Source organism: Panthera pardus, unplaced genomic scaffold (assembly GCF_024362965.1).
Source record: "Panthera pardus isolate Hobbes unplaced genomic scaffold, ASM2436296v1 HiC_scaffold_11, whole genome shotgun sequence".
NCBI lineage: Eukaryota > Metazoa > Chordata > Mammalia > Carnivora > Felidae > Panthera > Panthera pardus.
In genome coordinates, this window is record NW_026526666.1 from 92,595,712 (window position 1) to 92,623,102 (window position 27,391).

At 54.3% G+C, this 27,391-nt stretch overlaps 1 protein-coding gene across 3 annotated transcripts in view; it reads left to right on the top strand.

The window, feature by feature from the left end:
* Positions 1 to 27,391, top strand: part of CAPZB (capping actin protein of muscle Z-line subunit beta) — a 135,616-nt gene that overhangs the window by 75,976 nt on the left and 32,249 nt on the right. For all 3 annotated transcript variants that reach the window (XM_019461579.2, XM_019461581.2, XM_019461582.2), the window contains exons 3-4: positions 19,319 to 19,440; positions 24,630 to 24,743. In XM_019461579.2, coding sequence (XP_019317124.1) covers positions 19,319 to 19,440; positions 24,630 to 24,743 — 236 coding nt within the window. The remainder of the gene's footprint in view (positions 1 to 19,318; positions 19,441 to 24,629; positions 24,744 to 27,391) is intronic.

A 27,391-nucleotide genomic window follows, 5' to 3' on the forward strand; every position in this document is an offset into this window, starting at 1 on the left:
AGATGCCAAATCCCTTTCTTGACCCTCTGCCTATTTAATGTATTTAAACCACAAACCACAAGGTTAGTCTTCTCCCCATTTTACAAATGAGGAAACAGGAGGCTTAATGAGTCGGTCGGAGCCCCACAGCTAATGAGTAAGTGGCAGGGTCAGGATCAACCCCAGGTCCGTTGGACTCAGACGCCCCTTCTTCTGTCGCCCTGCTGTCTGTGCCCACCGCTTCTCCAGGAATAGTTCTCTCCTGGGCACCGCAGGTCCCCAGCCGACGGCGGACTCTGAATGCAGATACCGTCACAGTAATTCACGCCGGCAAGAAGTTACTCAGTCCCCTTCCCAGTTGCAGGGGCGGCCGAGGTGGGGATGACGTGACCCCAGGTCCGGCGGTCTCTTTCTATTGGGAGCGCCGAGGCGGGTGCCTTCCCGGTCCACCCGGAGGCTTCCCGTCGCTTGCAGGAAGGAGTCAGCGCTGTAGAAAAGGGTGCAGGGGTGAGGAATGATTCCGTCCTCCGTTTTGGGGTCACTGGCCCTCATCAGGCAGGACACTTTTTATTCATTAGGCGGTTTGCGGTTGCCGCGTCGCCACATCTGTTGCTGCCTTCCTGGGCCTGTTGGGCTCACAATTAAGGTTCATTAGAGACCGTGTCAATCACAACAGGCACAGAACCTGCCTTCGAGAGGCCTCACGGAGGGGCTGTCCCTGTGCCCTCCCCCCTTGCGAACGATTACCGACCAAATTCTGGATGCGTGGTGTGCAGGAGAAGAGGGAAGAACGTGCTTGTAAAACTCCAGACTCTCTGGTCCTGGGGGGCCTGTTACCTTGCGTGTAATTGAAACCTTCACGCCAAGACCAGAATTGATGTTGCAGATGGTGCTGGTAGGAGTCGTGTCAGATGGAGGCTTTGGAAAAGTTATCTGACAGCAGGCCACTCGAGGAGGGATTCGGGGCCAAATGCAGAAGAGATTTAATTGTCGTTAATCTCCCTCTCTCCTCTTCCTGGAATGCGGAGGCACACTTAATTACTCCTGACTGGAAGCTAAAATAACACTCTGGGTTCAGAACAAAACGCTTTAGGAGGTTTGCCCCAGGCTGGAAATGATTATTCTTCATGCTAGTGGATTTCCCCTCATTCTGACAGTGCTGAACGTAAATTGGGAGTAAGGGGTGTGCGTCGGGCCCTGGAAAGTTGCTTGCTGCTGCTTCCCCGACATTCTCACACCCTGTTTCACTGACCTTCCCTCTTCTGAACTCCTCCTGCCGGGGGGAACCACGTCTCCAAGCCGTGTCACTCGCCAGGGCCTGGCTGCCTAACGATTCTGCATTCTTAGCCGCCGAAGGGCCCTCGGGTTCCAAAGCACCTGTGGAATGTAACACTGCTCATCCGTGTCCCCGGGGTCTACAGGCCCGGCCACATTGCTGATGCTAAATAAATAGTGGTTGATGGTCCAGTAAACCCAGCCGTCCCCAGACTCTGAGAGCGCAGGATCCTCCGCACATGCTTTGTAAAGCCGTGCAGTCTGAGGAGAGAGGGGAAAGGGTGCAGGGAGGCCTCAGCCCCACGGAGCCGGCACTGGTGGCCCCGGCAGGTGGCAGGACACGGGGAAACCACTGCACGTCTTTAAGATCACCAGGGTTGGGACGCCTGGGTGGCGCAGTCGGTTAAGCGTCCGACTTCAGCCAGGTCACGATCTCGCGGTCCGTGAATTCGAGCCCCGCGTCAGGCTCTGGGCTGATGGCTCGGAGCCTGGAGCCTGTTTCCGATTCTGTGTCTCCCTCTCTCTCTGCCCCTCCCCCGTTCATGCTCTGTCTCTCTCTGTCCCAAAAAATAAATAAAAAAACGTTGAAAAAAAAAAAAAAAAAGATCACCAGGGTCACGACTTAGCTGGGGCTGGTGCACCCTGAAGACCGGGGTGACCTTGAGTAAGCTGCTTCGGCTCCCTGTGCCTCTGTTTCCCCATGTGTACGGCACAGTGAGTTATGAATTCCCCTTGTTCTCAGAGGGCGGGTGGAAGGACTAAAGGGAGTGCTCGGGGCAGCGTTGGGTGCACACGATGAGTGCTCCCTGGGTCACACCGACTGCTGTGACAGAGAGAAGGTGGTGCACCTTCCTTACGGCTTTCGTGACAACAGGAAGTGGGTGCAGAAGAAACACAGGAACTAGAGCGGCTTTCCCGCTGCAGTTCAGCTGTCCTTTTAAGGAGGGGTGTGTCCCTCGTCCGTGCGCCCCGTGTTGTCTGGTTTGGCTGGGTTGTGGGGGAGTGCGGCTTGGTCGGGCTCTGGGAGGTGGTGCTGTCATCCGGCCGGGAAGGGGGCGGTGGGCGTGCCACATCTTCCCACAGTGACGAGTGGGCTTGAATGCCATCGCCTCTAGTTCTTGACCTCTCGGGTCTTGGCAGTGGAGGCATGAAGGAGGGTTTGTGGCTTCTGGAAGAGCTACGTCTGGGAGTCCAGCACAGAGGCCGGCCCCGGGAGCACTGGGTGCAGCTCGGGCTGTTGGAGGCCAGTGGAGACGTGGTTCCATGTGCCCGAGGTGGTCACTTGTAAGGAGTCCCACCCACCCCCATCCAGCCTGTCGGCCGAAGGCATCTTTATCCTCATTTAGAGCAATTCAGTGGACATTTGTTGCTACTACCCCTCCCTAGGTTACTGGATTATTCTGACAGCCTCTGGACCTCCCTGTCTGTAGTCCCACACCCGGGTGGACTGATAAGTCCACCTCCTTATCAGCAGCCAGAGTAAACTTTCCAAGATGCAGTTTTCATCGTGACCCTCCATGACCCTGCCTGACTTCACACTGTCATCGGGATCAAGGCCAGAGAACAGTCTGGGTTTAACAACTCTTGATCTGACCTGACCCTGTCAACCCCTCTTTCCCCCTTCCCTCCCCCGAGGCCCCTCCACTCCAGCCATACTCACCTGCTAGGGTTTCCCAAAGGCCCTGTGCTCTGTCTTGTAGGATCTTTGTGCCTGCCGTCCCTTTACTGGGAATAACATCTCCGCACCAGCTCTGCTAATCTTTCGGACCTCTGCCTTGGCCTCGCTCCCCCACCCTGTCTCTTGGTCACCCCAGCCATGGTACTCCCCTGTACTCTCAGGGATTCTCACTGCCCCCTACGCTCTACGAGGGCAGGGATCTTGTCTGCTTTGTTCACTTTTGTATGCCCAGTGTGTGGCACGTAAGGGACCCCCAGTGAAGGGACCCCTAAGCGCTAGAGCCTGTGCTGAAGCACGGGGGTCAGAGTGGTAAGATAATATTTGTGTCCAGAGAGCCCACAGTCGTGGGGAAGCCAGATATCCAGATGGATTTAATACAAGGATTCCGATGGAGAGGAACACAGAGCTCCATGGAGGCAGCATGGAGGGGCATTGAGCTTACCCTTGGTGGGTGGGTTTCTGGGAAAGCTTCTTAGAGTAGGTGAAGCCTGAGACAGGGTGATAGGAAGGGAGCTAGCTGGACAAAGATCAGGTAGGAGTGTGTGTCTCTGTCCAGATTAGACCTGCGAGTTGATGCCTGGTAAGCTTCGGGCATCGGTTCAGGCCTTGTGAGTCCCTTGCCAGAAAGCAAGTGATGGGTGCACACTCCAGTCTCGCCGAGGACCAGCTGTTAGTTGCCACTCAGACTTTCTAGCCACATAATAGAAGGGACGGCGATTGATTCTTTGCAGTTTTAAGACTAGAGCTGGGAAGTGTGCCTCTTCCCTGAGTTGCTCGGCGAGCCTGCCTGCCTGTGGAAGAGTCCCCGGCAGTTCTTGCCTGGGCAGCGGCGACCTGGCTGGCCCTGCTGACCCCGAGTGCTTCGTGCAGCCGCAGTGCCAGTCGCCTGTATCTTGTGTGATCTCACCGGGACCTTGGGCTTTCCAAATCTGGTCTTTTGGGTACTCCGTCACCGCCTGGTGTCTCCTTAGCCCCGGTTGCTAACAACTACAGCTTCTGTTACCAGCAGTAGGCTCCCGGCGTTCTGTTTCTCCTGAACTCTTAGGTTGTGGTGGAGGAGAGGGGCGCGGCCGCCCCGCCTTTGTTCCTGAGCCTTGTCACCTAACTTAGATTTGGGAACTTGGGGCACAGGGCACCCTGCAAAGGAGAGCCAAAGCACCTGTCTAAAAAGACCGTGCCCTGGTGCCGTGTGGGACATCACGATGTCCCGGACAGAAGATGGCCACACGGGTGTTGGCCATGTGGGGAAAACCACTGCCTCCTCCTTCGCCCCTTGGGAGCTGAATAGGCACGCGTTGCCCCTGAATGGAGCTGGGGGGATATCATTTTTCTGTTTTATTACAGACCATCTGTCCATGTGCCTGATATTTAAGTCCATTAGAAACGCTTATGAAAATGCCATATAATACGTGCAGACGAGAACTGCAGCCCCAGGTGTGCGGGGCTCTTTAGTTTTCCCTGGAATTATGTTTCTGCCTTAAAACACCTTGACAGGGGCGCCTCGGTGGCTCAGTCGGTTAAGCCTCCAACTCTTGGTTTTGGCTCAGGTCACCGTCTCACGGTTCATGAGTTTGAGCCCCACGTCAGGCTCTGTGCTGGCAGCCGGGAGTGTGCTTGGGATCCTCTCTGTCCCTCTCTCTTTGTCCCTCCCCTACTCACACTGTCTCAGTCTCTCTGAAAACACATAAATAAACTTAAAAAATATAAATAGGGGTGCCTGGGTGGCTCAGTCGGTTAAGCGTCCGACTTCAGCTCAGGTCATGATCTCGCGGTGTGTGAGTTCGAGCCCCGCGTCGGGCTCTGGGCTGTGTGTTCAGAGCCTGGAGCCTGCTTCTGATTCTCTGTCTCCCTCTCTCTCTGCCCCTCTTCTGCTCACGCTCTGTGTCTTTCTCTCAAAAATAAATAAACATTAAAAAAAAATTTTTTTTTTTAATGTGAATAAAACACCTTGACGGCAGAGGTTTCCTGTGCATTGTGGGAAGTGCTCTTAGGAGGGAGCCAGTCCAGCATGTCTCCTCCCAGGCCAGGGCATCCCCCTCTGTTGCACCAAGGGATTGATCACCAAGCTGCTGAAAAGGTGGCAGGAGATAGGACCATGGGCTTCACTCTTGGTGAGAGTGTCAGGCCGAACGCAAACTTCTTGGTCACCCTGTTGGTTTCCACATTCTTTCCATTCCGGAGACCTGGGGAAAATCTGCCGATGCTCCACAGGCTTTGCAAATCTTTCCCTAATTAAAGGGCCTCCCAGCTGTGTGCCCGGCTCCTCTGCCTCAAATCTCTGCCCTTTCGTGTTTGTGTTTAAAATTCCATCTTTCCAAAATGTTGGCCGCTCAGCAAGTCTCCTTGCACGCCTCCAAGAGGGGAAATCCTTTCCTCTTTGGTTTCTGTTCTGCCGGGCACGGATTTGCGTCTCTTTGGGTTGGATCGTTCGTGAAGGCGCTCCGTGGTCCTTTCTGTTAGACTTGCTGGGTGCACATTGCCCCGGCACCGGGAGGTGGCAGTGCGTGCCCTCGGTGCCCGTGCTGTTGCCCTCCTGGAGGCACGAAGGACAAGGGTATCGTTTGGGTTTCGTTCTGGGCAAAATGAACAAAAGAGCTCGGTCCTCCCGTGGTGCTGGCTGGTGGGCAGCAGTACTGTGAGGTCAGGGAAGTAGTTCAGGAGGAGTCTGATCTACGTGAGGATCACCGGTAGCAGGAGGCTGCGCTCTCCTGATGGGAAAAAGATACGCGGTTCTTGTCAGCTGGAGCTGGGAGGCGTGATTCATCAGAAACCCACAAAGACCCCTTCCTCGGCCTCGCCCTGCCCTAATAGAACTCCCTAGTCAGGGATCTATCTGGCGTCTGCGTTTTAGGAACTGTGTGGCATCCTGTTGCCGGTGGACCCCCGGGAGCAGTGTTTTAGGTAATGTTTGGAGAGCCTCCACTGAGGAGGCCTGAAGAGTATCTCTCTAGATTAGGTCTTGCTTTCTGGTCGATGACAACCGTGAGACAGCAAAGTCCGTTGGAAAGAGATTCCGCTTCCCCAGGACTTGGAGAGTCAACAGGGAGGCCTGTGCAGCCTGGCAGGCACTGGCCCTGGGTGAGCAGTGCCTGGGTCACCCCTGTAGAGCACATCTGGGACCAGATGGAAAGCACTTGAGAGCAGCATGGCGTGCCCAGCCTGTCTCCCTGACCTTGGAAATGGGTCTAGCACGTGGGCCGGGACCTGGAACAGCCTGCATGTCCTTCGGGGACCTGGGGTTTCTGATGTGTGTCCATCGGCAGTCCCTTTAAGAGCGGATGGCGTGCTCACTGCTGGTGACCAGGTCTCAGATGCATGACGGGGACACTGAAGTTGATGAAGATCCTGTCATGGGCAGGAGGAAAACACCGCTTCCCTTTGGTGTGTGGAATTGGCGTGGGGGGCTCTGAGGGGGTAGGGGAGGTCACTCCTGGAAGAGAGAAGAGGGCGTAGTGTAGGTTCTGTGTACAAATAGAGAAATTTCTGTTCGACTTTGAATTCGAGTGTGGGATTGAGGGCGAAGCCCATGCAGGAGCCTGTTCCTTCTCCCTTGTGCTGGGTCTGGGTCCTGAGGTCGTGCACCTCGGAGGTGGGCCCAGCTCTTAGGCTCTCTTGGATCACACACAGTGCCTCGCTCAGTAGATGTTGTGTTCAGTTTTAGGAAGAACGTCACAAGCTTCTGATTAGCTCCAAAGGCCATTTCCTGGACGGTCATAGAGATAAGTACATAAGCTGTCTTTTTTTTTTTTTTCTTTTAATATATTGTTTTTAGTGTTTATTTTTGAGAGAGAGACAGAGACAAGAGTGTGAGTGGGGGAGGAGCAGAGAAAGAGGGAGACACAGAATCTGAAGCACGTTCCAGGCTCTGAGCTGTCAGCACAGGGGCTCGAACTCACAAACGGTGAGATCGTACCTGAGCCAAAGTTGGACGCCCAAGCAACTGAGCCACCCAGGTGGCCCTAGACTGTCTTGATCTGTGAGACTTTGCAGAATCTTAAGGCTAAAATGAACCTTGCTAGTCATCTAGTCTGGTGGCTTTCAGATATTTCTTTAATGACTGGAATCCTCTTTCAAGCTAAATCTTAACACAAACACAAAAGAGTCAGGCCCTGTCACCCTGAGCCCCTCTCCATCAGCATCCCACCAGGCACCACTTCTCTGCCTTGGAGAAGCAAAGGACCCATCTCATTCAGTTGGCCCATTTTAGAGATAAGGAAACTGAGGACCATCCAGTGGTCTATGCCCATTTCATTAAGGACCCAGCTCCGGCTTCCGGGCTGATGATGCGTCCCCTACTGTGTGCTCTGTTTATTAATATGTTTTGATGTGGGAAAGCTCTGGGTTATAAGGGTTGGTGCTCCAGTAGCTACTGTGAGTGAAGGAAAAAGTAACATTGCCTTTGGCCCCCGATGCCCAGATGCTTACTAACCCAGACTTCAATCATGTAATATATTCTCTGCTAAAACCCAAATTGGGGGCGCCCGGGTGGCTCAGTTGGTTAAGCATCCGACTTCAGCTCAGGTCATTATCTCACGGTTTGTGAATTCGAGCCCTGTGTCGGGCTCTGTGCTGACAGCTCGGAGCCTGGAGCCTGCTTCAGATTCTGTGTCTCCCTCTCTCTCTCTGCCCCTCCCCCGCTTGTGCTGTCTCTCAAAAATATATAAATGTAAAAAAAAAAAAAAAAATTAAAAAGACCCAAATTGATATTTTTGCATTTGCATTGAACTTAGACTTCCCTGGATGTACCTGTGCTCTCCACCTGGGACATTCTCTCTTGATTTCTCTCTTTTTTTTTTTTTTTAAAACAACAGCTTAATGGAGATATAATTTACTTGCTGTAAGATTCACTCTTTTAAGGTGTACGTTTCATGGGTTTCTAGCATATGCACTGGGTGGTGCAGCCATCCGGATTCCATGCCATACTCCTTTGTCCAGGTGGGTGCCCCTTCTCCACCCCAGTCCCCCAGGCATCGCCGTGCCACGCTCGCACTTCACTTTTTGTAACTTAGCTCCCGGCTAGCTCCTCACACATCTGCCTGGACTCCCCTGCTCGTTCTCCCCTCCGAGGGAGCCCTGGGCAGCCCTCCTCTTCGTTTCTATGGTCGATCCAGTACTCCCTGTCCATAGCACGTAGCACATCGGGACTTGGTTTGTGTCCCTGTCTCTCCTCCTATACTTTGAGCTCCTTGAGGGTGGGGACACTGTATTTAGCCCCTCATGCACTTGGGTGGTTTCATCTGGAACGTCAAATTTGAGTTTTATCTCTTAATGGGCCAAAGTGGAGAAACAGAGGAGCTCTTGATCCTGGAAAGACCCAGCCAATGAAAGGGGACACATTGGTGCCTCCTAAGTGGAGCCAACTTCCCCAGTAGGAAGAATTGCAGATTTTTCTTTGTGCGTGGTCATTTTCTCTGGGTGACTCAGTGAAATTAAAACAAAACCTGATGAGGCATCCATCCAGTGGAAGGAATCCAGTGGGAAACATTGTGGCCGGCCAGCCAGGATGGTTTTTGTGCTAATGGGGGCGGGGGGAAGGCCCAGCTTGTTCTGGGCATGGCTCACATAAGGTGGCACAACAGCGCTGGCCTCCGGCCCCGCTCAGACACACACACAGATGGCACGAACATTTCCACTTGAAAGGAACCAGCCACATCGCTGGAATTTTGCGAGACTGTCAGGGTTGTTTGGAAGTTTGTGGTCTTGAGAGTTTGGGGAGAATGTGTGGTGGAAAGAGCCAGAACTCTGGCATATGACTCGGTGGCTGCATGGCTCTGAGCCTCCGCTGCTGCTTCGCGAGGTCGTTGGCCTCCCAGGGTCGGCTGTAAGGGTCCCTGGAGCAAGGTGTACCGGGACCTGGCCCCCTGTGAGGCCTCGGCGGGGGGGTGGGGGTGGTGGTGGGGGGTGGCGTTGCTTTGGTCGGCGTACCCGCACCCACTCTAGGAATCCTGTCCCTGTGCCGGGACACATGGATGGGTACCCAGCGGTTTGTCCTCCGCTCCCCGCCATGCTGAGCCTTCCCCGACCAGCAGTGAAGAACGTTTCTGCGTTTCACCAGCATTGCCCGTCTGGCAGCTCACTTCTCACTCGGGCAGCACATGCCCTCTGTCAGTTCCCTACCAGGATCTCAGCGTGTGCGTTTCCACGGTAGCCTGTTCGTAGCTTTAAGGAGGGCTTGCGCATGAAGGTTTCGCACGCGGGTTTTGTAAAGCCTGAGCCCGGGCCCAGACCCGAGTGCGCAGCGATGAGCAAGGGGGCAGATTGTTCGTTCACCTTCCACCCTGAGAGCGGCTGCTTTACCCTCAGGCCGTTGTGGGGAGGGGGGGTGGTTCACGTGGACCTCGTCATGCAAACCCCACTTCGGCCGGGTGCACCTCTCTGCCACCACCCACTTGGTGATCCTTCCAGCTGAAATAGTTCTGTCCCATGGCTGCTCGCCAGGCAGCAGGCTCCAGGCGGCACCGGCCGAGGGGCCTCCTCTAACTGCAGGCCTCAGCCGCATTGCTTAACCCACCTGTGCCTCGGCGTCTTCCTCTCTGGTCAGCGATAATTTGGGATGACAGTGACACCAGTGTGTCATACAGGGTTGCCATAATGATAAAGTAAGAACGTGTGTGTTGGCGCCCGGGTGGCTCAGTCGGTTAAACGTCTGACCTCGGCTCAGGTCATGATCTCGCAGTCTGTGGGTTCGAGCCCCGCGTCAGGCTCTGTGCTGACGGCTCGGAGCCTGGAGCCTGCTTCGGATCCTGTGTCTCCTTCTTTCTCTGCCCCTCCCCTGCTCATGCTCTGTCTCTAAAAAAATGAATAAATGTTAAAAAAACGCCTTGTGCATAACCACTTAGAAGAACATCTACAGCTGCTAGGGTCATAGCTTTTTTTTTTTTTTCCTTAATTTTTTAAAAATTTTAGACACAGCTGTAGTGAAGGAGAGGGGCAGAGAGAGAGAGGGAGAGAGAGAATCTTAAGCAGGCTCCATGCTCACCGTGGAGTCTGATGCAGGGCTTGAACCCATGACCCTGGGGTCTTGACTGGAGCTGAAATCAAGAGTTGGATGCCCAACCAACTGAGCCATCCAGGTGTCCCCAGGTAGTAGCTTTTAGAAACTGAAATAGAGGGGGTGCCTGGGTGGGTGGCTCAGTCAGTTAAGCGTCTGATCATCTTGGTCATGATCTCACCATTTGCAAGTTTGAGCCCCACATCGGGCTCTGTGCTAACAGCTCAGAGCCCAGAGCCTGCTTCAGATCCTGTCTCCCTGTGTCTGTCTGTCTCTCTGCCCCCCCCCCCCGCCCCCGCTCACACTCTGTCTCTCTCAGAAAGAAGTAAACATTAAAAAAAAAAATTACAGAAACTGAAATAGAGGGTGGAGATCCCCTGTCCTTCCCATGAAATTACAGGGCCTTAGTGTAAAGATCACATTATCAACAAGTTGTTTTCATGTAGTTTTTACCTGGTCTTTTTCCCTGAAAGATTTGAAGTGATTTCTAAGAATGCAGCCAAGACAGTAATCCCTTAACGACAAAGACTGAGGAGGCAGGACCATGGAACATCCAGCAAGAGGGTCACAGCTCTCTGTCCACGCTTGTCTCCGTATGGTCGCCACCGGGTGCTCGTCACATCCCTAGGGCTGAGAGCTTGAGTCTCCGTCTGCCTTGAGGGGCCAGCGGTCACAGGCACGCTCACCCTCGCCTCCAGCCAGCCAGCCCCCTAGCCGAGTCTCCAGGAGGGAGAACATTCTGGGAGCCTTCAGAAGATCAGAACTCGACCTGAGGGACCCTGCTGCTCTGCACTGGAGCACCATGTCACCAGCACTGGAAGCCCCGACGGTGTTAGGCCCCACCCTTGTCCTGAGGAGAGAGACCTCGTCCTGAATGTGTGAGGCCCACAGCCAAGGCCTTGTGGCCTGGAGGAGCATAGGCCTGGGAGTCACCTCCTCTCTGAAGCTTTAGGACTGCAGGGAACAGGCGGGGGTTCTTAGGTGCCCCGGGGAGAGCAGCCTCGGTCTGGATGGACTGTATAGGACGCTGGGGCAGTGGGCTCTGCTCGGGGTAACTGCCTGCACAGGCTCCGAGGCCACAGTGACTTCTGTCTGGTGACTTTTCTGCCTCTGGCTTCTTGAAGGTGTTTGTGTATTGTGCTCTGTCCCTGGGGGACAAGGCCTTAATTAAAAGGAGCAGGCAGGTTAGAATGACCCTGAATTCTCTAGACTTGCCTCCGCCAGATGTGGACTTGTAGCCCTGGCCAGGGAATGGTTAATTTAATTAGGCTCCGGCTGCCTGGTTCATCCCCTTTGGGGAAGCGTAAGGTTACAAATGGACAACAGGAACCTTGTGTGTTCGCCTGTGGTTGACTCACAGATAGTGATTTTAATTTTTCCTTTCAATTTGCCCTCTTTTTGTTCTGCCCTTTCCTGACCCTTCCTTTAGAAAACCGTTCTGGCCTCTTATTCCAGGCTGTGAGCTTCTAGAAGGCAAAGCCTTTGGAGTCTTGAGTATGAATGGCTGAAACCCAGCCCAGGAAGTTCATCTCTGTTATTTCTCTCTGGGGTGGTTTAGGGCACCTGCCTAAGAAAAGAAAAAAGGGGAGAGGGGGACTGGTTTCTTGAGAAAGTTCTTTGTCATTAATGGCATGTGAAAAATTCGTTTCTAAGTAGAATAAAATATCTGTTGACCAAAAAACAATTTCCTGGTGGTAGCACTGTTTGGCCAGCTTTGTTCAGACCCTGAGGACCGTCCCCCAGCGAACAGCTGTGTGCCCGTTGTGAGCACGTACTTAGTCTGCTGGGGGCACTACAGGTACCAGCCTCTTGAATCTGAGTGTGCATGGTTCATCACGTTTTAATGTTTCCAAAATTGGGAAATTGTTTCAGACACTCAGTGATATTCTTTCTCAGTTGTGCATCTTCCTCAATAATTTACAGACTGCCGATGAAGAATAGTCTGTCCTTTCATTTGAGGGATATCATTCTTGGCGTCCAGTGATGGATGAATTAGAAGAGGGCTGGATCTGAAGTGGGAAGGAGGGACGGCGCCCCTGTGTGGGTGTGGTTGGGAGTGCGGGGACGAGTTCAGCAGGTGCGAAGCTCCTGTTTCTCACCAGGCTCTATGCTGGGTGGTGGCCTTAGGATTTCTGCTGAGGTCCAGGCATGGCTGGAGGGCTTCATGTGGGCAGGGACCCCCACAGCACAGCCCCTTCCCAGTGCTGGCTCCCTGTCATGGGAGGGGTGGCTTGTGGCCACAGATGATCGTGTCTTCCTTACGCTCGCCTTGTGGCTTCCTTGCCGCAGTCTCTGCGTGCTGGCTCTTGCTCCCATCACAGCGTCCCCTTTCCCCCCCCCACCACCACTTTCCTTCATTCGTGTGTCATCTCTTTGCCAACTCCCGGACCACTGAATCTCCACAGGCCCACCCTCGCCACCACTCAGGATGGCTCCTTGTGCACTTGTCTGTTCCCAGCGGCCGGAACAAACTTTGGGAGAGCAGGCTGCGTGGGTCCATCTTGTCTGCTACCAAGTCCATGGCACCGAGCACATGCCTGGTGTGGGTGCTCAGCATCATTAAGTGGAATGAATCTCTCGTTGAGGCGGGTATCGTAGCCCCAGTTCTGAGGTTAAGGAAGGGTACGCTCAGCCAGGAAGCAGTAGACCGAGGATTTGAACTGGTGTTTGATTTCAAGGTTGGTGTTTTCCGGAAAGCCACACTGTAGGTTGTTTCCTACACCAGCACTTGTGTCCCTAAAAGCATCCTCTTTAGTTTTAGATTTCATTTTTATTTGTATTCGTATTAGCGGAAAGGGGGGAAGGATGTAGCCTTCGAAAGTAGAAAAGGAGCAAACTGTAGGCAGAGACCTCTGCTGGCCGCCCGGAGCCCCGGCGTCCTGACACCTCGATGCCTGGGAGGGGAGCGCGGGGAGGGGAGCGCGGGGAGGGGAGCGCGGGGAGGGGAGCGGGGCCAGCCAGGCCTGTGCCCGGCTGCGATTCCAACATCACTCATCCGAGTGTGCGACCCAGCGGACAGGGTCTGTTTTCGATTCTTATCTCTCTGGTGGCGGGCTCTCGGCCAGCGGGCAGATCAAAAGATGGAATGTGTTCGTTTGGCCATGTTTTTAAAAACTGAGGTACAAGGGTGCACTTCTTAAAGACGGGGGTGCTGTGGATTAGATTATCCGTGGAGTTGCACTGGTCTGGCTTTTGTGCTTTTTTAAGGGTTCATCTCAAGTTTCTTTTTCTGGTTGAACAATTGTTTTCAACATTAATAACTAACGGAGGAGGGGAAGAGGCAAAGTTGAACCACATGGCGGCACAGACGCGAACCTCACTTGTGGCCGGAAACTTCTGATTTGTATCTCTTTTCATGTGATTGCTGTTGCGTTAGATAGAAAAGCATTCAGGTTGGGGCGACAGCAAGAGTGGATGCACTTTTTGTCGACCGAGCCGTTCCGTATCTCCCGTGTCCTTTCCCAGACTGCTGGCGAATAGTGCTGTGACTTTGGGCAAGTTCTCAAGGCCCCGTTTTTCCCGTCTTTAAAATAAGGATTCTATAACTGCTCCACACTTGGGGTGCCTGAGGCCTAGAGGAGGTGGTGCCAGGAGAGTTCGCGATACAGTGCCTGGTGTTGGCTGTGACGGCCTGCTTGTCTTGATCCTCATTATTAAAGGGTCATCTGTGGCTGCTGCTCAGGGCGTCCTCGCCTGTCCTTTACCTTCTACCCCCTGGGGTTTTTTCTCTCCCTGCCCCAGCTCACTCTTCCTCTCCCCGCCCCCTCCTCCAGGGCCATCCTCCCCCCACACCAGGGAGCCAGATGATGATGTCACTAAAGAGCTGGGTGGTCCCTGGGGTGTGGCCTCAAAGGAGTCTATGCAGTGGAGAAGTTGAACCTCACCACCAGAAGGGGGGCCAGAACGCCGTCCTTGTTTTCTGTTCCAAGTCGCTGGGAATTAAGTTTAAATCCCCCCAGCAGCCAGGATTGATCTGACACCTTTGGTGTTATCTGAACGTTCCTTGCAAAGGCCGAGAAGCAGTTCAGATGTGCAGTTTGGGCAGAAACCATCCGGCCCTTGGGTGTAGGCACCAAACACGTGTTCTTGCCTTCGGAGGCAGTGGAGCCGATGACACACGCAGCCCAGAGTGAACTCTTGGCTTTGTTTGGACCCGTTCTTTCATTTAAATTGCTCTACAAACTCCTGATCTTTGAGACTTAATGTGATTTCTTCCACTCTTCTAAGCACTTGACAGGACTGAGCGGGGGTAGCCTTGGGGTTGAATGCAGGGGGAGCATCGGTAAGTAAGCGACTGCAGAGAGAAACTGCCTGTATTCTGGGTTTTGGTGTAACCTCGATCAAGATTAGTACCCACTTCCACAGAAGAAGTCGGCACACTTGCTGGAGCACTGGCCACACCATGCATTTTGTGGGGCTCGGCCTCAGGAACTGGTCTCTGCCTCTGTAGGCTCACAGCACTCAAAGACAAAGAATGTTAAGTAGCGAGGAAGGAGTAAAGTGATAGCTGATGGCAGTATTAGAACAGCCATCCCCAAAGCATTTGGGGTTCAGCTGACATCAGTGTTACTTCAGGAATTCCAAAGAATTTGGCACCTTGACAAAGAAGTCGGATTTGGGGCTGGGTTCTTAAAAAAAATTTTTTTTAACGTTTAGTTTTGAGACAGAGACAGAGCATGAACGGGGGAGGGAAAGAGAGAGAGGGAGACACAGAATCTGAAACAGGCTCCAGGCTCCGAGCTGTCAGCACAGAGCCCGACGCGGGGCTCGAACTCACAGACCGCGAGATCATGACCTGAGCCCAAGTCGGACGCTCAACCGACTGAGCCACCCAGACGCCCCGGGCTGGGTTCTTAAGGGTGGTAGGGTTTGAGAGAAGGGGATGGGTTGCCAGGTTTGGCAAATGAAAATGTACGCCCCATGTTTTTGAGATTCGTGGTGTATCTGAAATTAAAAATTAACCGCCCGATCCTGTATTTTCTCCAGCAACCCTATATGCGGGGACTTGTCCAGTGGAAGAACGCATGTGCTAACTTGCACATGGAGGGAGTGCTGAACAGGACAGGATGGTGTTGGGAGGCTGCAGGCAGGAGTGGGGGGTAGGACGGAATGGAAGTCAGACAGGTGTGGGTGGTGCCAGATCATGACTAACGCACCCTCGAGCGGCTGCGCTGGCACAAATCTGTGGACACACCGTGTCATCCACACGTCTCAGTCCCTGTGGCGACAGGAAGAGGATTCTTCCAGGGCACTTTGTCTTTGACCGGAGAAACAGGACTGGTGGAAGGGACTGGAATACAAAAATATGGTCCAACTTGAAAGTTTACCCAAAAGGCGAAAATTGTGCTTGCCTGGTTGAAGAATCAGCCGGCCGTATCACGTCCCAGATTCTCTTCACGGAAGGGCACGTCCCTGCGCCTTCAGGAGTTCTCTGTGGTTTCTGGTGCACTGCCATAATTTTTCAGTGACAGTTTAGATGTATGTTGTTCTGGTTAGTACCTGGCCATGGACTTTAAAAGCCCCAGTCACGAGGGCAGCTGGATCTAGGAGCTCAGATAGTATCACCCGCTCTGCCTCGCTCAGAAGCTCATGCAGATGCTCTCCTGAGGCCTGCCGCAGCCCAGGGCCCTCACCCCCACCCCCGCTTCCCTGGCAGAGGGAATATAGGCCGTGTATCTGCCCCTGGAGAAAACTCCTAGGAAGGCCCCATCCCTGAGTAGGCCAGGGGCCGAGGCTCTCTGGCTGCCCGTGGGCAGCGGTGGAGAGGGGAGGCCAGCCCTGCCCCGGGCTTCATGGGCTTGAGAAGCTTTGTGACCAGAATAGGAAAGGTAGGCTGGGCAGGCTACGAGAGTGGCTCTTAATGACGGCTGGTACCACAGATCCTTTGCACTGTTGCCTCAGCTTTGTGCTCTGAAGGACAGGACGTCCAAGGTGGGAGGAGTGGCCTCCCTTCCGGTTCTTTACACTGACCTTGAAAGTTACCCTGATCTATCTACTTTGACAGGCAGGGAGGGCTGGATCCCATTTTCTAGACCAGTGGCTGCCACGTTTTTTGATTTCACAGGCCAGAAGCGCTTTTTTTTTTTTTTTTTAAGGTGGAGGTGGGGAGGTCCCAGGAGAAAGAACAACAGAAAAAGAAGAGTAGGTCACTGAGTTCCCAACTTGTAAAACAAAACCCAAGTAAACGTCTCATTTCATAACAGGCCGCCGTCAGCCTCCCGGGTCGGCGCCCGGTGTGTCTGCCAGAAGAGCAGGGGCTAGAACCCGGTCTCTCAGTTCTCAGTCTTGCCCCCGTTGCTGTGTTCCTCGGGGTCTGTATTCATAAACCGCCCCCCCCCCCCCAACTTTAAAACTCTAGTTCTCTTTGTCTAGGGCTTTTCCACCATGTCATGATTCGGGTTTGAGATTGTCTGGCTGGAACCACAACCAAAATTGGTCACTGGCATCCATCAGAGTTCAGTTCTGGACGACAGATTCTTTTGATGAAGATTCTTGCTGCACACCAGCTTATTAACTTAGAAACAAAGCTGATTGGTGTTTGGGAGGCTTTGCGTTATAAAATTCCTCCCTCCCATGCAAATCTCCTCGAGAACTCACTATGCCTCTGACACAGCCGTAGGCACTGGGGATCCAGCAGTGAACAAGATTGAAGTCCCTGCCCTGGGGAAAAAAAATCGACATTCTAGGGAAGGGAGACAGACAACAAATAAATTTAAAAGTCATTTCAGTTAGCATAAGTGCTAGGAAGAAATTATGGAGATACTTCTGATCCACGGATTCACCTTTGGGATGGCAGTGAAGTCAAGCGTGTTTTATACCAAATCCCATGATCTTGTGGGCTTCCCTGTGTGGGGGGGTGGGGGTCCCTGCAAAGCAGCAGGACTGGTGGGGAAGGGGCAACAGCTGGCTCCAGGCAGAACTGAAGGCAAGAAGAACTGGATTCTCAAGGGTCCGTTTTATCCGGATCCCAAAGAGGCAGTGCGGTGAATCCAGGTGGGACCTGGACTGGCGCTGCCATCAAACAGTCACAGAGCGCAGATGACCGCGGCGGGTACGGAGGGGGGAGGGCGGGCGCTTCGCTGTCCAGTACTAGTGTGCGTGCATGCCCCCGTGCTGGGCATGGCTGGAATGCTGAAGGCATTGCCTCCTGTGATCCCCCAAATCTCGATGAGCTGGTTCTCTTATCCCCACTTTCCAGATAAGGATTTTGAGACGTAAAAATGATTTGCCCGAGGCCGCAGGGACGGTAAGCGGTGGAGTCCGGAAGTTGCACGTCAGAGCCTGGTGGCTTGTTCTCTGCCACAGTCCGGGATGAACTGGCCAGCAGTGCCAGGGGTGCCAGCCAGTTAGAATGGGGTTCTAGGCAGAAGTCAGGGCCCCCGGGTGAGCTGGTCCAGCGCATTCGACGGTGATGCTTAGGGGAGGGGCTCGTCATGCTGGGCCGGCGCAGGTGCTCAGGGCCGTTCCTCTGGGCCTACAGCAGCAAAGCAAGACCACCTCCAGATCCCAGCAGCGTCGGGCGGAAGCTGTTAAAATCTGCCTTGCCGTGGCCGGGGCTTTCTTCCAGGCCCCGTGGCCACTGGTTGCTGAGCAGGGGGTGGGAGCAGAAGGGGGTTATTTGCCACCACAGTGTGCTTTTGGCATGCACTGTCCTTCCTCTTCTGTGTCAGGGTTACCATCAGAGGTGGGGGCGGGGGGGGGGGTGCGGATTTCTGTGGCTGCTGCCTGCTCCTGGTGTGGCCCTTGGGCAGCTTGGTAACCCTGGGCCTCGGCTGTCTGTAATCTGGAAAATGGGGGTAATACATGCCTACTTCACAGGTTGTGTGTGAGCTCTCAAGTTGACCATCTGTACTCTGACAGGCCATGATACATGACAGACACTTGGTAGGGGGTAGGATGTTACCGTCACCAAAACTAACTTTGATTGGCCAGCCCCGTTTTGGGGTGCCTGGCTGGCTCAGCCGGTGGACCATGAGAGTTCTGATCTCAGGGTTGTGAGTTTGAGCCCCACATTCAGTGTAGAGATTATTTTTAAAATAAAATCTAAAGAAAAACAAAAAAGGAAGAAAATAGCCCTGTTTTGTGTGTGTGTGTGTGTTTGTGGGAGCTGGACACAGGTGGTATATAGGAGTTAGTGGTGCCGGCATCTCTTGGGGGCCTAGGTGACTGGCAGTGGTCCACGTAGAGGGAACCTCTGCCTCACAGAGGCTGGAGTTTATGCGAGACAGGGTCACCGTCTTCCAGCTGTGCCAGCCAGGGCCTTACAAGCTGCCCGGAAGCACCGTGGGGCTCAGCAGGGGTTCCCGGAGAGGCCCCGGAGGCTGGGTGGTCCCTGGGGTGTCAGTCTCCCCACCACCACCTTTCTGGAGGCGATAAGGGTCTTCTGGAGGAACGCGGGAACTGCCGTGGCCGTCTGCCCCCTTGCTGAGCCGCTCTGCTGGGTATCTTTGCCACATGATTTAACTTTTCCATTTGGAAGGGCTGTTGGTGCAGTTGGCAGCCGCTTGCCTGGTAAACGATATGGTGGGGCCTCCATAAACCCAGGCCCATGAAAGGAATAAGTCAGCACATTGAAAATACAGCATGGAAGTGACTCAGGCCTGAAGGAATCCATTTCAGAAAGTGCTGCCATCGCTTCCTGGAATATTTTGGTGGAAATTGATGTTTGAGTTGGGAGGAGGAGGAGGAGGAGGAGGCGGCGGTGGCGGCCAGCGGCCTGGTTACCAGTGGGGCCACGTGTCAGAGTCGGCAGCATTTGTCGTGGGGTTCAGGCCCTGGGGCCCTCTTTCTCGGTGACATGGCTCCCAGTGGGTCCACCTGAGGTAAGCCAGCTGGAGCTCGGCGCTGGGGGAGGCCGGTGTGTAGCTACCTTTGCAGCAGGTAGGGTCGACTCCGCCAGCCAGCCTGGCAATGCTTGGCCGGGGGCCTGGAAAGTATTGGAAACTCCACCCGGCATGGGAGCCTGTGGGAGTTCTCCGGCACGGACGGGTTATTCTCAGAGTTCTTTGGATTCCTGTGTATTTCAAATGTTTACCTTCTTCTCAGGACTTGAGCTTGTACTTTGCCCACCAGAGACCAATAGCAAGCATATACATACTTAAATGTACCAGACCACCCTGGCGACCAGGTAATTAACGCTGCACGCAGATTTGGAAGGAAGGCTGTGTTGGAAATCACGCTCCGCTGTAACTCAAGAACAGGTTTCTTTATGGAGGGACACAGTTGGTGTCAGACACATGTGGAAAAGAAAAGAACAGGCCCATAATTCTGGCAGAGTACCAAGGGCCAGATGTTAAATATGCTGACCACGACGTGGCTCTGGTTGCCATTAGCCAACCTGGTTTTGACGTGTTGTTTTAACCCCCCGGTTCTGCCTTTTCCTTTCTTTCTTCCAGGTCCCCAGTCTGTGTGAAGATCTCCTGTCTTCTGTTGACCAGCCCCTGAAAATCGCCAGAGACAAGGTGGTGGGGAAGGATTACCTTTTGTGTGACTACAACAGAGATGGGGACTCGTACAGGTGAGCTCCCACCCCGAGAATGCGGCAGGCGTGGTGGGCCGGAGCCCGGGCCGGGCGTTGCCACCGGCCCAGCAGCACGAGGACCACTGAACTTGGACAGTCTCACAGCCCACCGGCCTTCTTTCTCCCTGACTTTCCTCCCTCTCTCCCACCCTTCATCCCTTCCCACCATCCATCCTGCCATCCGGTCAACCACTGGGTGCTTGTGGGGTGCCTCCAGCAAGCATTGGAGATTCAGCAGTGAGCGAGGGCCCCTACCCTTCCAATCTAACGGGAGGTGGCTGTTGTTACAAAACAGTAATTGCGTTAAGCCATGCCAACGGCAAGGTATAGGGTGTGCACGTAACGGGGATCTTGAGCGCGAGGAGGGACTGCTTCAGTGAGGGACGTTGGGAGGCAGCTCTGTCCACCAGATCCACAGCTCTCCTTCCTCTTCCCATCGCCGTGCTGAGGGCCCTACCCAACGAAGTTGACGTTGGCCCCTGCATTGGAGAATCGCCACTCCGGAACAGGAGGTGCACTTAGCAGCTGGTTACTGTGTGATGTGGTTCATGCGACCAGGGCCAACCGAGCTCATTTGGAATTTGCAGGTAGCCTAGAAGAGGCTGGGGAAACTCCAGGAAAACTTCCTGACGGAGGTGATGTCTGAGCTAGGTTTTAAGGGTGTCTAGGCGTTCTTCCTGTTAAACATCAGGAATCCCTAAACTGTCCAGCATCTCTGTGATGGATTGCTGTGTGCATTGCCTTGGAGGATGGTGGAGGAATGCAGCCTGCTTTAGGTTTATTTGGAGGCCACACAACCTGGGCTGAGTCTTACAGCTTCGGCCTGATGTTCTCTTGGGGCAGGGGGCAGGGGCTGAGACACGGAAGCAGGGAATAATTACCTGGAGTCACAGCGTTGGCTCCAAACCAGCGCTGGCCCCTGTAGCCACAAGGCCTTTGACAGATGACTTACCATTTCTGGTCTTTAGCGTTCTCACCTCTAACCTGGAAATCGGGGGCTTTGTTCTTTTCGGCAGAACGCGTGGTGACGTCTCTGTAGGCCCGTCCTCTGTGTGCCGGCACTCTTTAAGTCCCTTTTCTATGGAGCTTCCGTCCCAGTGAGGAAGCCAAGTAGCGAACGCAGAAGTCAACCGAGACTGTGAAAAGTGAAACGAGAAAATACGAAAGGAGAGGCAGGATGGAAAGTCAGGGACGGTACTTCTGTGGGAATATGTGAAATGAGACTTGATGAGAAGGTTCGGTCATGCGCGGGTCTGGGAGAAGAGCGTTCTGGGCGTAAAGTCCCTGGCTGGAGCTGCGCTGGTCGGGCTCAAGCTTGACGGGAAGGCCGGGGTGGGAGTTGAGGTCAAGGGTGCGGCAGGGCAGGTCCTGCAGGGCCTTGAAGGACGTAGCACAGAGCTACGAGGGGTTAAAAGAAGTGACACAGGCCAAGTGCTGAATGGCACGGAACCTGGTGTGAATTACGAACATTTCATTGATACTGACTTTACGGAGAGACGAGACAAATGTTTTACAGTCGTGCCCCCTTGCCAGCTTCGATTCGAAGTTAGGCCAGGAATAGATTTTGGCCCCGTCCGGACCAGAGACCCGAGTGGAGGTGGTGAGCAGCTGTCTGACTTGAGAGGCCCGTCCCGGGAGTAGAGTCAGCAGCGTTGTCTCGGGGCCCGGGCGTGGAGGAAGCAGCGGTGAGGGGGGATGGGGAGGTGGGGGCCGCTGCGGACTGAGATGAGGAGGACTGTGGGAGGAGCTTGAGATGTCCTTTAGGTAGGACGTGGAGATGGCAGGTAGGCTGCGGATGGCCTGGAATTCCTGAGCGAGGGCTAGACGAGGTGGAGATGCCTGGAGGTGCTGTGGCAGCCGGGATGGATCGGGCTCCGCCCTGAAGGGCCAGTCCTCGCTGGAGAGGGGTCCGAGGCGGTGCCGAGTGGTCTGACCGGGTGGCACACCGCCAAGGGACAGGCGGCCCCTCCAGGCACAGGGTTCAGGAAGCTTCCGGGAAGAGGTGGCCCTCGAGCTGACTCTTGCTCACTCAATGTCGTCATTGTATTTTTCTTTTCCACCTGAAAACTCCAGTCCGCTGTGTGCGGCAGCTGGTCCCTGGCAGCCTGTGGGACGGCTGGAATTGTTTCCGTATCCAGTGTCCATGCCCGGGCCGGGCTTCCCCGGTGCCTGCAGCCCCTCCAGGTTGCCCCGCCGGCTCCCACATTCCTGGGGCACCTCTTGGGGACCTCAGCCAAAGAGGAGCCCAGGGTGTTCAGGGCACAGGACTTCTCTTTCCTTTTTCCCTTCTCGGGGTACAACTTCAAGGTCTTCTGATTTCTCTCCACACATTTCCATCCCAACTGTGTTTGATCGTTTGCTTAAATAAGATCCTTATGGCGTGACCATTGCCAGCAGCACTGTTTGAAACCTGTTAGCTCAAACAAAAAGCATTCTCTGAGGGAAATGAAAGGCCTGACTTTTGAAATCTAACCGTTCCTGTCCATCTGTCTTTTTTCAAATGGCCTCCATTTAAGCTCTTAAATGTGTTCTGAGTGCCCCTTCCACTAAGAATATTCTGGGTAATGTTATGATTTTTTCCCCCAGCTACAATTACCCCGGCTCCAGGACTAACGGCTTCAAATGCTGTCGTCTGTGAGCCAGGAGAAATGTGAGTTACAGGCTTCTTGAAAATTCCAGGCCCCCGGTCTGCAAGAGAGATGGGCTCTTGTGTCTAATCAGGTCACCTCCAAATGAAAGCCAGTTGGAGAAGGTCTTCCAGGCCCGCAGGAAGGCGATGGCTTTGTAGCTGGGGAAACGAAGGTCAGGCCCGGGAGTATTCTGGGAAGTCTTGAAAGGGGCACGTGGGGGGCAGGGAGGGGGGCCTCAGATTCTCTTCCACTGCATCTTTGTCTCGGGATCTGCTGCGAGGCCTCTGTTGTTCCTCAGAACGAGCGGAGGGTGGCTCCTTCTCTTCTGGTTGGAGGGCCACCAGCAGAATCCCCTTGGGTCCTTCTTTCCCACCCCGTGCTGTAAGGCTTCGGCCCATCACCAGTGCTCACCACCTGGGAGCTCTGTGCTGGGCACAGGGATGTGAGGAGGGCAACGTGGGCTCCTTCCCCAGGCGCCCTTCTGGCCTGGAGGAGGGAAGGCTAGGACTGTGGCAGCTGCAGAGATAGACATCTGTATGTGAGAGTGGAGGGTGTGTGTGTTGGGGGGGGGGGGGGGATTTATTCATTCTCTTAAAAGCTTAAGCGAGCATGTGGTTGCGTGCCAGCATGTTCTAGGTGCTTAGCGGACAAAGAAGACAGGAAAGACTTGCCTTCTTGGAACCTTGGTTCTGGAGTTGGTTGCCTGAATGAATTCAAATTAAGTAAAATTAAAACAGAGCCCCTCGGTTGCACTAGCCACATCTCAGACACTCAGCAGCCAACCCAAAGATAGTAGCCGCCATTTTGGTCGGTGACAATAGAGAACATTTCTGTCGTGGAGGAGAGTTCTCTGAGCACAGTTTGGGGGAATGAAGAACACGTGCTATAACAGTAAGAACAGACACCTCAGCCACACTCTAGAAGGGAGAGGCCTTTAGGCAAAGATGAGAGGGTGCTTAGTGTCCGCTTCACAGCTGCTCCCTAAGCTAGATGGGTCCTGGCTTACTGGATAACTCTTCCCTGTGCTGTGTGCCCAGTTCAGGGTGATCACAGAGCTGGCTGCTGGTCAGGGGGCAGAAGGAGCATCTTACCCCGTTCTTGTGAAGTCTCTGTTCCAACAGAGAGGAAAATGGTGCAGAGGAATGGTCAGCTTGGAAAGAAGGGTTTTCAGACTCCTTGCTTTCGAAGTGGCCAGGGCTACTACTGCCTAGAGCCCCCTTTGGGAGCCAGGCCGATGACTCTTCCCGCGCTTGCCCTCTGTGGCCCAGCAGCCGAGAGAGCTGGGGCCTGTGTGCAAAGGCAGCTGGAGGAGTGGCCACCCAGCTCCCTCTGGTTCCAGACTTGTGATTTGTTAGTGATGGTGCCCGGGAGTGGGGGGGGGGGGGGGGAGGGGCGGGGTGGTGGGGTGCGGTTGTGATTTGTTTGTGGGGGTGCCCAGGAGTGGGGGGGGCAGTGCAGTCCCCTGGAAGAATGAGGCTTGTGCACGGAATTCATTAACACTGGGGTTCTGAGGACAGAGATCCCTTTCTTCCGTAAATCAATGCCAAATTGAAAGGTTCTTTGGAACTCTCTGCGATGCAAAGGTTGGTTGTCAGCTGGGGGCGACGTGGAAAGGCGGTATGCGTTTCTTACGGTGGAGACGTCAAGGGGTTTCCGTCCAGGAGTGGGAAGGACTTTGTCCACAGCCCGTGGCACCCGCACCGCCCCTCCGTTCCTCTCTCCTTTTCATTCTCATTCTTTCTCTGAACTCCACCTGCAGGAATGCATGATTAGGCACTTCCCCTGGAACCCCCTTTCCAGTACTCTCTGTCATTAAATGATTTCCTGATGGGGCAAAATACTTTTTTTTTTTTAACGCGGGAAGTCTTTGGGCTAGAAAAAGGCTGCCTCTCATTACTTGGCTGTCTTTGTATGTGCCCGTGGTCTTGGATGTTGGGAAGGCTGTCCTGTTCCCATGGAGAACAGGACCCCTCAGGTTTTCTCACGTGTAATCAGCAGTTCCCCTGGGGCTGAGTCTCTTGCTGCCTCCGTAACGGACAGCTCCCTTCTCTTATCTTTAGTTGTGTAGGCAGGTCTTTGGATTAAAAGTTTATACAGAACTGCCAGCAGGTCAGAGAGGCGAGAGGGGCGTCTGTTGATCAATACAAAGGTGAAAAGAGGGAAATTAGAAAAGGGGGAAGAAGGTGTCACATCGTTGGCACTTAGTACATGCCAGGCTTTGGTCTGGGCACTCGGTGTGTTTTCTTCTTCGCTCCTCACAACAGCCTTCTCGTAGCAAATGGTAGCCTCATTTTATACACTCGGAAAGGGAGGCTCAGAGAAGTCAAGACGCTTCCCAGAAGTACACAGCTGACGAGAGATGGGACTCGGGGTCCGTGCCCAGGCCCGTGTGCCTCAAGCCCTTGCTCTGCAAACTCCGAGCAGGGCCTGGAAACTGCTATGGATAGTGACTTTGCCTCTGAAATGTCAGGCACCTGGGGCTTGGGCTCACGGCTTGTGTGGGCCGTGTCTTCCTGGAACGATTCATGTTATCTCTTTCTCCTTCCTCCCCTCCAGGTCACCATGGAGTAACAAGTATGACCCTCCTTTGGAAGACGGGGCCATGCCTTCGGCTCGGCTGAGAAAGCTGGAGGTGGAAGCCAACAATGCCTTTGACCAGTATCGAGACCTGTGAGTTCCTTCCCTTTGCACTCCAGCTCTTGCGGCTTCGATAAGTAAATCACAAAAGGGAAGTGTGACCGGGCCAAACAGCCTTCCTTGAATCTGTTACCTGGCTCGCCTGAGTGAAACAGCACTCACAGCAGGATGCTGGGTGTTTGTTTGGCGACCGGGTCGGTTACGAGTTGACTCGGTCGGGGGTGGAACGCTGCCATGCGCAAGCCCCCCGTGCGGGTCCCGTGTTGTGCTTCATAATAACAGCAGGTGCCACTGGGAGCGGCCACTTAATCGATCGACCTTGCAAGGAAAGGCCCCAGAGAAGGTTAGCCTCTGAAGCATTTTTTCCCTAATCAGTAGAATCTCACTGTAAAAGTTCTGTACTGAAAATAGAGCACAGCCGTAAAATACGCATTGCCCCAAATTGGGTCATTTCAGAGAGGGATCCGCAGAGGTTTCTGTGAAGGGCCCGAGAGCAAGTTAAATTTTAGGCTTCACAGGTCACTTAAGTGTCTGTCCTTTACTCTCAGTGTTTTCTTTTTGTACATATCGTCCTCTAAAAACCTAAAAACCCTCTCGAGCCTTGAAGTGGGTGGGATTTGGCCCTCGGGCTGTTCGCCCACCCGGATCTAGGCTGTGGGCAAGAAAGTGGAAACGAGAGAAGCAAAGCATCCGAACCGCCAGAACCGTTGTCCAGCAGCTGGTGGCGGTGCACGTGTTGTGGCGACTGCAGGACTCCGGTTTTCAGACAGTTGCAGTGGGCTTCCGCTCACAGCAGATTTGCTCCAACACATTTAACAAAGAATTTCTTTTAGAAGCTGGCTCGGGAGGAAAAGTGACACTTCTCAGGCATACACGCACAGAAAATCCCCATGACGCTTAAGCAGACGCATGAAATACAAAAGCCCGGCTCTGAGGAAGCCGGGAACAGGTGGCCTGAAACAGCTCGGTCGCCCCCGAATGCTTCGCCTTGTGATTCAGCCGTATCTTCGATATCTGTCACACGCCAGTCGTTTACGTACATTACCTTTCGTCCCTACAAGAACTTCTGGGGAAGAGGGTTGTCCCTTCCTTACAGACGAGACCGTGGGCTCCACAGGATGTCGAGGCAAAGAGCTGGCGCGTGAGTCCGTGTTTGTTGCCACAAACACGAGTCACTGATTTTCACAGCTAAAACCAATCCTGGTGTTGAAAGCGTTCTCGAGTCCAGAACCACGCCGCCGGAGACCTGCTGCTCGTGCGGTGAGGCTGGGAGGGGGACGCACCGCTGTCTCCTCGTGTATCTGTAGTTGGTTTTTACTGCCACCTTTCCCTCCGCCGTCTGCTAGGAGGCCGGCACAGCTCTCCTACGAGAACTCCCAAGTGGAGTCCGTCTCGTGCTGTGGGGATGGTACTGATAATGAGAGGGCAGCGATGGGCGGTGGCCAGCCAGTGACGGTGTGAGCACTGTGCTCACAGCCTCGCTGGACTCCCCGCCCCCACCCCCCCATCTACTCTCCAGAACAGCCCGCGTGAAAGGATCGTCCCCATTCTGCCAGTGAGTGACCGGTTCAGAGAGCCGAAGTACGCTGCCCAAGTTCACACAGCCAGTGAGCAGTGGACCTGGGATGTAAAGTCATCCTTGTCCAGAGTCCAGAGTCTGTTCACTTACTCACCCGGCATGGAAGGTGCCCGCCAAGCACTGGGGGTGTGGCCTCGAACGTGCTAGGCCACGTTCCTGCCCTCTCGAAGTGTCCACTGTGGGAAGACGGTTGTGAGCAGGTACCCCGCTGGGTGGTGGGGCAGAGAGTGACTGGCTGCTTTAAGCGGAGCTGTTGGGAAAGCTTCTGCAGGACGTGACCTTGGAGCTGAGGTCTGATGCCCGGAGGGGGCCAGCCACGCCCGAGCCAGGAAAGAGCAGTCTGTCAGGCCGCTTGTGCGGGCGCCTCTTGGATTCTCCAGGGGTCAGAACGAGAGTGGTTCTGATTTCTTTTGGACTTAAGGGTTTGAGTTGTGATTTCCTGAATGAAGTGATTCAGACTCGTGGCCTTGGTCCTGCCCTTTTGGGGCAGACCTAGGGAAGGGCCCAGTTTTGTCTCTGACTTTCTTCTCCCTCCCGTCTTGCTGGTTCACATATGTGACGACACGTGGTCATTGTTAGGCGTGTGCCTCCTGTGGGGTCTTGACTGGCCAGAGCGGTCACCCCGCTCCGGTATAGCGAGGCCTGGGACTCCCTCCCTGGGGGTATCTCCTCACGGCATCTCCTGAAGAGACTTCCCTTCCTGAGTAAATGTCCACCTGAAGGTGTCTGTGAGCCTGTGCCCACCTCTGCAGGGGTGCTGACCCGCTGTGGGCTTGAGAGGGACTGACAGGACGGCTTCCTGCACCCGAGTGGACAAGCCCAGACCCTGAGGTGCCGTGGCAGGCATGGAATCCAGCCCAGAGGACGCACCTCTGTCCCCAGCAGCATCTGCGTGCTGCTGCTAGCAGGGAGGAGAGAGTTCCGGGCCTCTGGGTGTGGGGGGTGCGGGGAGGCCCGCTTCTTCCCGTGTGCCAGCAACCACAGGCCACCACACAGGTGGTGATTAGAGCTGTCACTGGGGACCGAGAGTCGTGTTTCAAACCACCCACTGTTATCAGAGTACTGAGGACACTCTCTCCTGAGACCATGTGTGAGGAACATT